This window comes from Galeopterus variegatus, unplaced genomic scaffold, assembly GCF_000696425.1.
Source record: "Galeopterus variegatus unplaced genomic scaffold, G_variegatus-3.0.2 Scaffold2523, whole genome shotgun sequence".
In the NCBI taxonomy this organism is placed as follows: Eukaryota; Metazoa; Chordata; class Mammalia; order Dermoptera; family Cynocephalidae; genus Galeopterus; species Galeopterus variegatus.
In genome coordinates this window covers 177,121-188,484 of record NW_007728634.1, presented here as the reverse complement: position 1 = coordinate 188,484, position 11,364 = coordinate 177,121, and the positions used below count along the sequence as shown (strand labels likewise).

The window sequence follows — 11,364 nt, the reverse complement described above, 5'->3', positions numbered from 1 at the left end:
CTTTAAATGAAGAAGTCAGCAGAAGGACCAATGAGGCTGACACGTGAACAAAGCTGGGGCATTGGAAAATGGGGTTATCATTGCAAGCTTGGCAAGAGAAGTTTGGCAAAGTGATGGAGGCAGAAAGTTGAGAGGGTTATCAGTTAGAACTCTGTTGTCTACAAGTAACAGAAAAAGCAATTCAAAATGGCTTATTTTTTCAAGTAACAAGAAGTCAGAAGATGAGCAGTTCAAGGGTGGTTTGGGACTTGGTGATGTTGGGACTCTGCTTGACCTCTCCCGTTCTCTGGGTCTTTCATTTATGGTCTAAGCACCAAGCCCTCACAGCACAAGCTGCAAATGCAGAAGGGACAGGTGGGGGCTCTGCTGTGTCTCTCTTAGCAGGGAAGAGCCTTCCTAGAAGGCCCCTAGCAAACCCCTTACTTATTACTGTCCAGGACTGGTCACCATCCACAAGGGAGGTAGAGAATGCACATGTCCAGCATTTTTGGCCTTATGATGAGAACTGGGCTCACTGGGGAAGACAGAGGGTGTTGGGAAATGGCTGTTGGGTGGATGACTGGTGTCTGATACTAAGAAAATAAGGGAAGTGATGAACTGGCACACTTGCTCTCAAGGAGACGGCTGAGAAGGAGGACCAGAGACTGGGAAGCTGCTAGAGCAGGGCAGGGATATTTTGAAGGTCGGGGATTGTGGTGTTTATGCTGTGTGGTCATCGTTTCACTCTTTGTTTACAAAACAGAGGAAGATGGATGACAAGGACAGGTTCATCCACAGCTTGCTGTCCACGCCTCGTTCTCTGCTTATAAGAAATGTCAACGGGAATGGTGGAGAATCCACCACCAGTTATGACTATGAGTACAGTGCGCCTTGTCATAAATATGACGTGAAGCAGATCGGAGCCCAGCTCCTGCCTCCGCTCTACTCGCTGGTGTTCACCTTCGGGCTTGTGGGCAACATGCTGGTCGTGTTCATCTTGATAAAGTACAAAAAGCTGAAGAGCATGAGTGACATCTACCTGCTCAATTTGGCCATCGCTGACCTGCTTTTCCTTCTCACTCTCCCACTGTGGGCTCACTCTGCTGCAGATGAGTGGGTCTTTGGGGGTGCGATGTGTAAAGTATTCACAGGGCTGTATCACATCGGTTATTTTGGCGGAATCTTCTTCATCATCCTCCTGACGATTGATAGGTACCTGGCTATCGTCCATGCTGTGTTTGCTTTAAAAGCCAGGACAGTCACCTTTGGAGTAGTGACAAGCGGGGTCACCTGGGTGGTGGCTGTGTTTGCCTCTCTCCCAGGAATCATCTTTACCATATCTCAAAAAGAAGGTTTTCATTACTCCTGCGGCCCTAATTATCCACTAGAATGGAAGAATTTCCATACAGTAATGAGGAACATCTTGAGCCTGGTCCTGCCCGTGCTTGTCATGGTCATCTGCTACTCGGGAATCCTGAGAACCCTGCTTCGGTGTCGAAATGAGAGGAAGAGGCACAAGGCTGTGAGGCTCATCTTTGTCATTATGATTGTTTACTTTCTTTTCTGGGCTCCCTACAACATCGTCCTCTGCCTGAGCACCTTCCAGGAATTCTTTGGTCTGAGTAACTGTGAGAGCACCAGTCAACTGGACCAAGCCATGCAGGTGACGGAGACTCTTGGGATGACACACTGCTGCATCAACCCTGTCATCTACGCTTTCGTTGGGGAGAAGTTCAGAAGGTACCTCTCCATGTTTTTCCGAAAGCACATCGCCAAACGCCTCTGCAAACAATGTCCAGTTTTCTATGGGGAGACAGCAGATCGAGTGAGTTCAACGTACACCCATTCCACCGGGGAGCAGGAAGTCTCAGCTGGTTTGTAAATTGAGTAGAAGCTTGCCTATTTTTAAAGGAAGACAACAATCTGTATATAATAACAAGCCTCAAAGGTTGGTTGAAGAATAAAAATCTGCAAAACAGGGGCCCAGAAACCTCACAGTTGTGTGGACCAAGACAGACTTAGGTCACTCCTTGCATAACCAACATTTGCTCAGGAATATTCCAGAACTACTGTAGGGTGAGACATTGACTGTTCAACAAGCTCCTCTCAGTTCCTGGGAAATGCTCATCGCCTCGTGCCGATGCTCCTTTTCCAGGCTTCACCTTTTCATCACTCAGTCTCTGGTTCTATCCATCTCTGATAACCAAGGGCCCAGCTGGCGGTGGGAAGACAGGAGTGGGATGCTCAGGAGTGAGAGTGAGTGGGTCAGGCCCCGTGGAGAAGGAGACGGGACCGTGGCTGCACCTGGACAGAGACGAACGTGACCAAGGGGCTCGTGCTTCAGCAAGCAAGTGGTACTGGCCTTGGCCCATCTCCCGCCCATATTTAACACTGAAGGCTTCACCAGGTCATGGAGGATGTGGGAACTGTAATCACATTTCAGGAGCTTTGTTGGGTCCAATGATCCTCTTTTGCGTAACTGAATGGCACATTTTTGCTTTGTTACGGCTAATCTACGACAACCACACACCCTACATTTGAAATCTACTAAATAGCATGCTCTGTTATTCACATGCTTATTAGGCCACATCCCTTATATGAAAATTTAGAAAATTTTTGTGCATAAAATATGCATTATCTATGATGAGCTAAAAAAAAAAAAAAGAAAAGCTCTTGTTTGGTCTTTCCAGGGAAAGGAGAAGTTTGGAAGCAACAATTATGAGAAGGGGGTGGAGAATAATGACTTGCTCCATCAGGAGTGGAGGGTCTGCAGCAAGAGGACAGGGGATGTTGTGGAACCACCACAGGGATGTTTCCAGAATCCACCAGGAGGAGAGGCAGGACGGATGCGTGGGAACCCTGGAAGGGCCTCCTGTCTGCGTCCGAGCTGGTTGTTTCCTTGTTGCTGTCCCCCACCTTCCCGCTGCTCTTGCCCCTATTTTCCCACAGCCTTTGTCCCATCACTCCTTGGCTATCGGGCTGCCCTTCTCCAGAAACCAGTTTGTGGGGTCCAGGAGAGTTGACCTGCGGAGAATGTGAAGGAAACTGCATAACAACAACTCTCGATGGTCATGGGAGAGGAAAATCAATGGGTGGAGGCCCTGGGGTGTGTCCTTGGGGCAGAGAAGGAGCCTGGAGACAAAAGTGACAGGAGCCTCTGCTTTGAAAGTCATACATCCAGCCCGTGAATCTCGATGTCTAAATTACCAGTCAGGGTGGGCCTGGACAAGGAAGACTCTAGATGTGCTGGGAAAAGCTGTTTTGTAAACTATCTTCCAGCACCTCATTTTTGGATACAGGCATAGAGTTCAGACATTTACAAAATAAAATAAAATAGGAAAAATAAAATTAAAGCTGAAAACTGTAACTTGCAAATGTGGTGAAGTATTATTTTAAGAGTTACTGTCATGCCAAGCCTGAAAATACCGTATTAGTCATGAGGCAAGTCTGGCTTTGAGCTTAAAAGTTTGGAGCATGTAGCATTGGGGGACACTGCTGAGTCAACACAAGTGGTTGTTGATCAGCAGGGAGCTGGAGGTCTGTGATCTGTGGGCTTCCAGCCTGTGGTGTTGTAGCACACGCTTCATAGCTATCATCTCAACTGGGTCTCCATTCTCTTAGGCTTGCTGCCAGAAACCGTGTGTGTGTGTGTGTGTGTGTGTGTGTGTGTGCGTGTGTGTGTGTGCACGCATGTGTGTGTGTGCGTGCATGTGTGTGTGTGTGCGCGCACGTGTGTGTGTGTGTGTGCGTGTGTGTGTGTGTCATGAAGATAGGACTTAATCAAATTTGAGGGCTGCGTGTGTGTGTGCGCGCATGTGTGTGTGTGCGTGCATGTGTGTGTGTGTGCGCATGTGTGTGTGCGCACGTGTGTGTGTGTGTGCGTGTGTGTGTGTGTCATGAAGATAGGACTTAATCAAATTTGAGGGCTTCAGTACTTTGCAGATGTCCCTGTTGATACTCAAATTGCCCCCTATGTGGCCAGTGGGAACTCCTAGATCAAGCTGGCCCTTAATCAAAGATTTTAAACCCTACTTAAATGAAGGGGAGTTGGAGGAGCTCACTAAGTAAGCAAAGGCTTTCCTCTTAGTGGAGCCAAGTTATGTTCCCGCATGTTGTCCGGTGCATTTCTGATCTAATGCAAGCAAGAAACACTGGTCCCTGGAACCAGGCAACTTGGGAGCTACGAGTTACTACGGTTCCACTTGCCACCTGGTTAGAGAAGGTTTCAGGAAGAAGTGGGGCAGGGGGAAGCTTCACCTTCAGATATTTGTATCATTTTAATGTATGCATACGATTTTATTTTGATGATGAAATGTAAACATTGTTTTTTAAAAAACTGCAATTTGGAAAATAAATCAACGTTCTAACTGTATTGTCAAAAAATAAAAATCTGTCTGTTTTGTTATGCTGTGGTGTGCTAGACTGTGTTCTGTTTACGACTTTTTGCTGCTTCCCCTCTGTGATTCCACACACCTGCCCTTTTGGTGTGACTCGCAGTGTGCCCTACTGTGTGCCCTACAGGCCTCACCCCCACCCCCACACAGCTGGCTGGGCTGCAGGAATGAGAGCAGAAGGGACATGTGCCTCGTCTAAGCAGAGTCTTGAAAGTGGCTGGGCTGAGCCTCTTCTCAGCCACAGGAAAGTTGTCCCAACTCACACCCCCTCAGGCTACGACCCCTGGGGAGGGAGAAGACCGGGGCGGAGCCACAAGCAACAGTATCAAGAAGTCCATGTCTGCTGTGACAAGCCACTGAGTTTGGGGGGCTGTTTAAGAAGCACAAAAGCTGATTAATACATACGGTATATAGCAACTTCATAAATAAAATCTGGAAAGTGTCCATTTGTTTTTCCATCATGGAATTCAATATGACAAGCACCCCGGAGGTCTATCATGTGGTCAGACTGGATCAGGAACATAAAGACGGGTGTTAATGTCCAGGCCCTTTAGACCTCAAAGTCCCTCCAGGTCCTGGGCCTGCTGATAGGGGGAGGGTTGAGAATGGAGTAGATCTAGTCACAACGCGCTGTGCAGAGCACGGGAATAGAGGTATGAGTGAAATTTTTTGAGAGCCCAGAGGACAGAATGACTAACTCAACGATCATCCTGCCGCACGGTAATAATAGCTATGGCAGGATTCTGTTTCTGCTGAACAAACTGCCATTGGAAAGTCACCGGCCATCTCCACTTCTAGACGTGGCACCCTCAGGTCTCCCCGAGTGGCCTGCTTAAGTGGATGTAATGTAAAGAAAGGGGTGGTGTCTTAAGATTGTTTTGGTGGAGGATAGGGCTTGACATAGCCCAGTCCATGCCATCCCCTTTGATCTGTGCTGCTCAAGGCAGCTGAAGAGGTTTGAGCATTTTGCGGAGAGGCCTTGCAACCTCTGGGAAGTAAGCCATCAAGACCCCATACTTCCTCTTTTACTTTTTCTCATTATAAAAATGATCTGTGCTGCTCAAGGCAGCTGAAGAGGTTTGAGCATTTTGCGGAGAGGCCTTGCAGCCTCTGGGAAGTAAGCCATCAAGACCCCATACTTCCTCTTTTACTTTTTCTCATTATAAAAACTTTCCTGACAAATTGAAATGGCCTTGGGTGAGATTAGCCAGCAGGAAAGGGCCCTCCCGGGAAACACATCGTGAGGGAAGAGAAGAGGTGAGACTGGTGAGCTGACCTCTGCAAGGCAGCACATGAATGGAGGGCAGGGGACTGGCCCTAGGGGTCTGCAGCAACTGAGGTGAGAAACTACTCTGGACATGGCTGATTTGGTTTGGGAAAGTGTGAGTGTGTGTGTAAATGAAGAGTACGCAGCCTTGGTGGCCCCAGCCTGGAGGCGTGGTGACATCCAAGCCGAGGACAGTGCTGGAAAGGCCTCCTCCTCCCATGACCCCAGAAGCTCTGCCAGCTCAGCAGCCTAGCAAGGAAAGGTTAGGACATTGAATAGTGTCCTGTTTTGTACTGTTCCCTAGAATACATCGAATGTAATCAGTCCACAACATGAAATTATGTTACTCCTCTCCAATCATTGTTTGCATGAGGCCTTCAGGTGACTGGGTTCTGGAGGGCTCCGCCTAGAGGTGTGCTGTCCTCTATGCTCCCTCCTGCTCCAGCCTCCATAGCCCTTGGCTTTGGTCTGCCTTGGGGAGCCGTCTTGTGCCTCCCTCTTCTATGCATGGACTAACGTTGAGAAGAGGCGCAGGGGGTAGGAAAAAGGGCAGATATGTCTTTATCTAACTGGCCACTGCCACAGTCTACTCCATGTTGGCCAACATGCCAAAGTAGCAGGCACTGATGGTAGTCACACCAGAGGCCTAAAGAGGGTGGGGACTCCCCACTGCCACTTCTTAGACGTGCAGGATCACTCTTTAACTAGTCTTCTTCCAGCCCATCTTTTCCTGGGTGCTGGGGTCACCTCACTCAGAAAGTGAGACCTAGTGTGACAGGTCTAGCCCAGTCACCTCCTATGGTAACCACTTGACTCAGGGGCACTCTCGCATCCTTGGGACATCCTCGCTGCCTCCTGCCACACCCTGTGTCCACCCTGTCACCTCTGTAATCCTTCCGCCCCTGCTCAGCTCGTCTGCTGCCTAGTGGGGCCCCACCTGGGATACTGGCCTCCCCTTTGCAAGCCCCAAGTCCTCACATGATTCTCTCAGAGATCCCTCCCTTGGCTTTGAAGAGAGGAATCCCCACATTCCTCCCCATCAATCCCACCCACTTCTGCAACCCCTTCCTCCCATAATTTGCCCCCTTATACAGACTGTGGTGGAAGGAGTTGGAGTGATTGAAGGGGGTGGGGGGGGTTACTAAGGATGTCACCTCTTAGTAAGCCCTGGGGGAAGTGTCTGTCCCAGGTGTCAGTGGTTTTGTTCAGAACTGTGGGGTACTTAACACTTCTTTGCCCTCAGCCTTAGCCCCTAGTTGCCAGCTGCAGGGCAACCAGAAAAGTCCTATGAAATATCCTGTTGTGCACAGAGCTGCGGATGTGATCTAACCCACTTAAGATCACAGTGGGGCTATTGTACACCTGAATTGGTACATTAGACTTCTGTCACAGCACCTAATATTTCATCAGCCACATGTCTGGCCACTGATCTGAAAGACATACTCAAAACACATGCAGCAGACTTCCCAGCTGAGCTAAGTAAGGGCTTCCACCATATATGGGCATATCTAACGAAGTGAGGACAGCCTGCACATGTCCACTTGGTTTGATGGTTTGCACAGAGCACAGGGGGATGTGGTGCATGGGCTGGTGAAATGGTTATCCTGGGAAGGATCTAGAGGACAAGACAACAATGGAGAGAACAGCATGATAACCTCCCAACCCACCATGACAGGTGTCTGAGGCAGAGTGAAGAGGTCATCTCCACAAGGGATGCTGGGAGTCACAGAACTGGGGCATGAAGGTGACAAAGTGTGACACTGGAGCTGGAAGTGGATTCTTCCTATATCTGTGATGACCATGGGGGTTATCTGGCTCTCCTGGTGAAGGTAGCTTTGGGACTCTAGGAGCTTCCTCCTTGACAGGGATATCAGAGCCCTGACAGGGACAAGCAATACAACACTGTTCGTGCCAGTGAACAATGGAAAAAGCCAACCATCTAATAATAGCACTCTGTTACATATGGTTAATGGTTTTATGTTGAACGAGAGAAGACAGACAGGAAAGAGAACAGCGTCTGCGATTCCATTTACATGAAGTTAAAAAACAGGTTCATTTAATCCATAGGAAGTCAAAGTGGCCCTTACCTCTGGGTGGGGCAATGGGCACCTTCCAGAGTGATAAGGACGTTCCTTCTCATCTTGATCGGGGTGGTGGTGACATGGGCGTATGTATTATTAAAACTCACCAAGCTGTACAACCAAGATCAGTGCTGCATGTAAGTTAGACCTCAATAAAAATAACAACTAAAAAACTGTATGAGTATTTATAAAATGATTTTTCATAACATGGGAAATGCCTATACTCTAACCTTTAGAGGAAAAAAAAAGGAGTCACATGCAAAATGGTACATGTGTGAGAACAATTAATTAAAAAGTGTAGATGGGAAAAGGTCAGAATTGAAACATGTCATGTGTTAAAAGGGATTGTTTTGAGATTGTGAGAATATGCCTGCCTAACTTTTCCTAATTTCTATTTTTCTTTTTCTTCCAATTTCACACAATGACCATATGTTGGTTTTATAATTAGACAATCATTTTTAAAAATAAAAGATTCATTTGCTATTTTTACAGCCCATCACACTGTTGACTGATATTGACCTAAAGTCAACTCAAGCCCCAGGTATTTTCAAAGGAGCTGCTGTGTGGCAGGGTTTTAGCTCACTGTGCTCATTTAGTTTGCCCTTTAAACCCGAGGGGAAGAATCAACATTCTGACATCCTATTGATGGTGCTCTGAGTGCATGGTCTGGAGACGGCGTGGGCAAGGAGAGCGAAGCAACCCTCGGAGCAGGAGCGCGGTGACTAGACACACAACAGCTGTTTAAAGGCTGGCCAATGTCTGAAAAGGAGGGCTGGCCTGAGACACCCTCCAGCATGGGCGTGGAGTCAAGAGTGACAAACTGATGCAAGAACGTTTCTCAAGGGGAGTCTGAATGCGATGCATATGAGAATAAGAGCCAAGCACACTGGGAGGCTAAGTAAGGGCTTCCACCATATATGGGCATATCTAACGAAGTGAGGACAGCCTGCACATGTCCACTTGGTTTGATGGTTTGCACAGAGCACAGGGGGATGTGGTGCATGGGCTGGTGAAATGGTTATCCTGGGAAGGATCTAGAGGACAAGACAACAATGGAGAGAACAGCATGATAACCTCCCAACCCACCATGACAGGTGTCTGAGGCAGAGTGAAGAGGTCATCTCCACAAGGGATGCTGGGAGTCACAGAACTGGGGCATGAAGGTGACAAAGTGTGACACTGGAGCTGGAAGTGGATTCTTCCTATATCTGTGATGACCATGGGGGTTATCTGGCTCTCCTGGTGAAGGTAGCTTTGGGACTCTAGGAGCTTCCTCCTTGACAGGGATATCAGAGCCCTGACAGGGACAAGCAATACAACACTGTTCGTGCCAGTGAACAATGGAAAAAGCCAACCATCTAATAATAGCACTCTGTTACATATGGTTAATGGTTTTATGTTGAACGAGAGAAGACAGACAGGAAAGAGAACAGCGTCTGCGATTCCATTTACATGAAGTTAAAAAACAGGTTCATTTAATCCATAGGAAGTCAAAGTGGCCCTTACCTCTGGGTGGGGCAATGGGCACCTTCCAGAGTGATAAGGACGTTCCTTCTCATCTTGATCGGGGTGGTGGTGACATGGGCGTATGTATTATTAAAACTCACCAAGCTGTACAACCAAGATCAGTGCTGCATGTAAGTTAGACCTCAATAAAAATAACAACTAAAAAACTGTATGAGTATTTATAAAATGATTTTTCATAACATGGGAAATGCCTATACTCTAACCTTTAGAGGAAAAAAAAAGGAGTCACATGCAAAATGGTACATGTGTGAGAACAATTAATTAAAAAGTGTAACCCCCCATTTTACAAATAAGAAAATTAAGGCTTAGAGAGATTCAATAACTTTTTCGGAGTCAAATAGTAAATAGTGAGGCTGGGGTTTAAACCCAGCAGCCTGACTACAGTTCTTAATCATGGCCTTTAAAATTGCACATATGGGATGAACTTGAACACTTTCTTGATGATTCACTGTCCCTCTTGTGATTACCAGTTGTTGAGCTCTGTTGTAACACAGACATATGCCCCTACACAGGGTGGTTCTTGATTGCTGGGCTATTTCTGTACTTTTCTGGCTTTGGGAGTCATTTTTCTATTCTCCAAGCACCTTTTTAGTTTCTAGTTTGCTGATACTAATCTACTCTAGACAAGGAGTCCAGGAAACTAATTTTGTTAGAATTTTATAAAATAAACTCTCTCTAAGAAAGGATCACTGAATGAGTTACTAAGAATCTGTTGTTTGTTGAATGTATAGTTTGGGCTGAATGCTGGATGCCTCATAAAATCCTCCCAACAAACCCATGAAGCGACTATAGTGATTCAGCCCAATACACAGGTGAGAAAGTAGAGGGTAGAGAAAGGCTCCAAGCCTGGCAGGCTGACTACAGAGGCTATTTGCTAGGCCCCTGTGTTGCCCGACTCCACAGATTTGGGGCATGTCGTTTTGCTGTTTGGGGTCTCCTTTGCCTTCCTGTAGATCACAAACAAAAACTACTTATTCTATAGCTGAAGTAACAGAAGCCCAGGGGCTCAGGAGTGGTTCTTCTGTGTTCTCATCTCTGTTGAGGTTTTCAGATAAGTCACCAACCACCAAGAGAGGAGCTTAATATGACTGCCTATAATATTGTCATATAATCCTGACCTCGACCATATTCTTCTGTCAGTTGTTGCCTATTTGTTGTTGAAAATTTTTCTTTGCTTCAGATAGGTTGTATCCTTGGAGTGAAGAATTCTGTCCCCTGTATATAAGGCATAGTGTAGGCACTCATAAATGCTTACTAGTTTGGAGGGCTGCAAAATAGTGAATAGAGTGAAAATCCCTAAGGATCCAGTGTGCCCACTGGATACCTGATCCAGAGAAGGATGGGAAAAAGGTTTAGCTCACAGGTGAACTTATAGTTAAAACCCTTTAGACAACTGGTTGTTTTAGTTTACAGGGAAAAGTAGTACTGAGTGGTGAGCATGTGTGTGAGTTGTGGTGGGATGGGGAAGGGCAGGAAAATGGGTGGAAGATGGACTCGTGGTTTAGGTTAAGTATAGAATTCTCCTCTAAATTTAAAGCCGGTTTGACTTGGCTTTGATTGAGGCAAATATTAGGAGAATCAGAATTCTGTCTCACCTTTAGCCTTACTGTTGACAAGCCCTGAGGTCTTGTACAAATCATTTGTTTCGTGGACACTAATTTCTTGTACTAAAATGTGGGCTTTTGACTAGGTGTATGCAAATATTCTTCTAGCTCTAATATCCTTTAATTCTTTCTGTTTTCTAACAGACTCTGTGCAGTTGTATGAGCAGAGAAAAAAAACAAAATAATCTAATGAGGGAAGCCCATGAATAAACTTTCAGACCACAGATTTATTCTCTAGTGTATTTCAAGCTCAACTTAAAAAAAAAAAAACTCTTCTCTTTTTTTCCCTGCAGTACACTTATTCATTAAACTCCACCCTCCTTCAAAAGAAACCATGCATTTCCTACTTTTATACTGTCTATATGTTCGATTTGCACAGCAGAAAGGATCACTGAATGAGTTACTAAGAATCTGTTGTTTGTTGAATGTATAGTTTGGGCTGAATGCTGGATGCCTCATAAAATCCTCCCAACAAACCCATGAAGCGACTATAGTGATTCAGCCCAATACAC

General features: G+C 46.4%; 1 protein-coding gene across 1 annotated transcript; it reads left to right on the top strand.

Annotated features, from left to right (window-relative positions):
• The first annotated feature begins 748 nt into the window (after positions 1–748).
• Positions 749–1,861, top strand: CCR2 (chemokine (C-C motif) receptor 2). The gene has a single exon (XM_008582129.1). It carries the CDS (start codon positions 749–751, stop codon positions 1,859–1,861), a length of 1,113 nt encoding a protein of 370 aa, XP_008580351.1.
• Positions 1,862–11,364: the final 9,503 nt, after the last annotated feature.

Bases quoted from the DNA above. Each gene is read 5' to 3' on its own strand.
- CCR2 (XM_008582129.1), top strand. From the start codon at position 749: ATGGATGACAAGGACAGGTTCATCCACAGCTTGCTGTCCACGCCTCGT.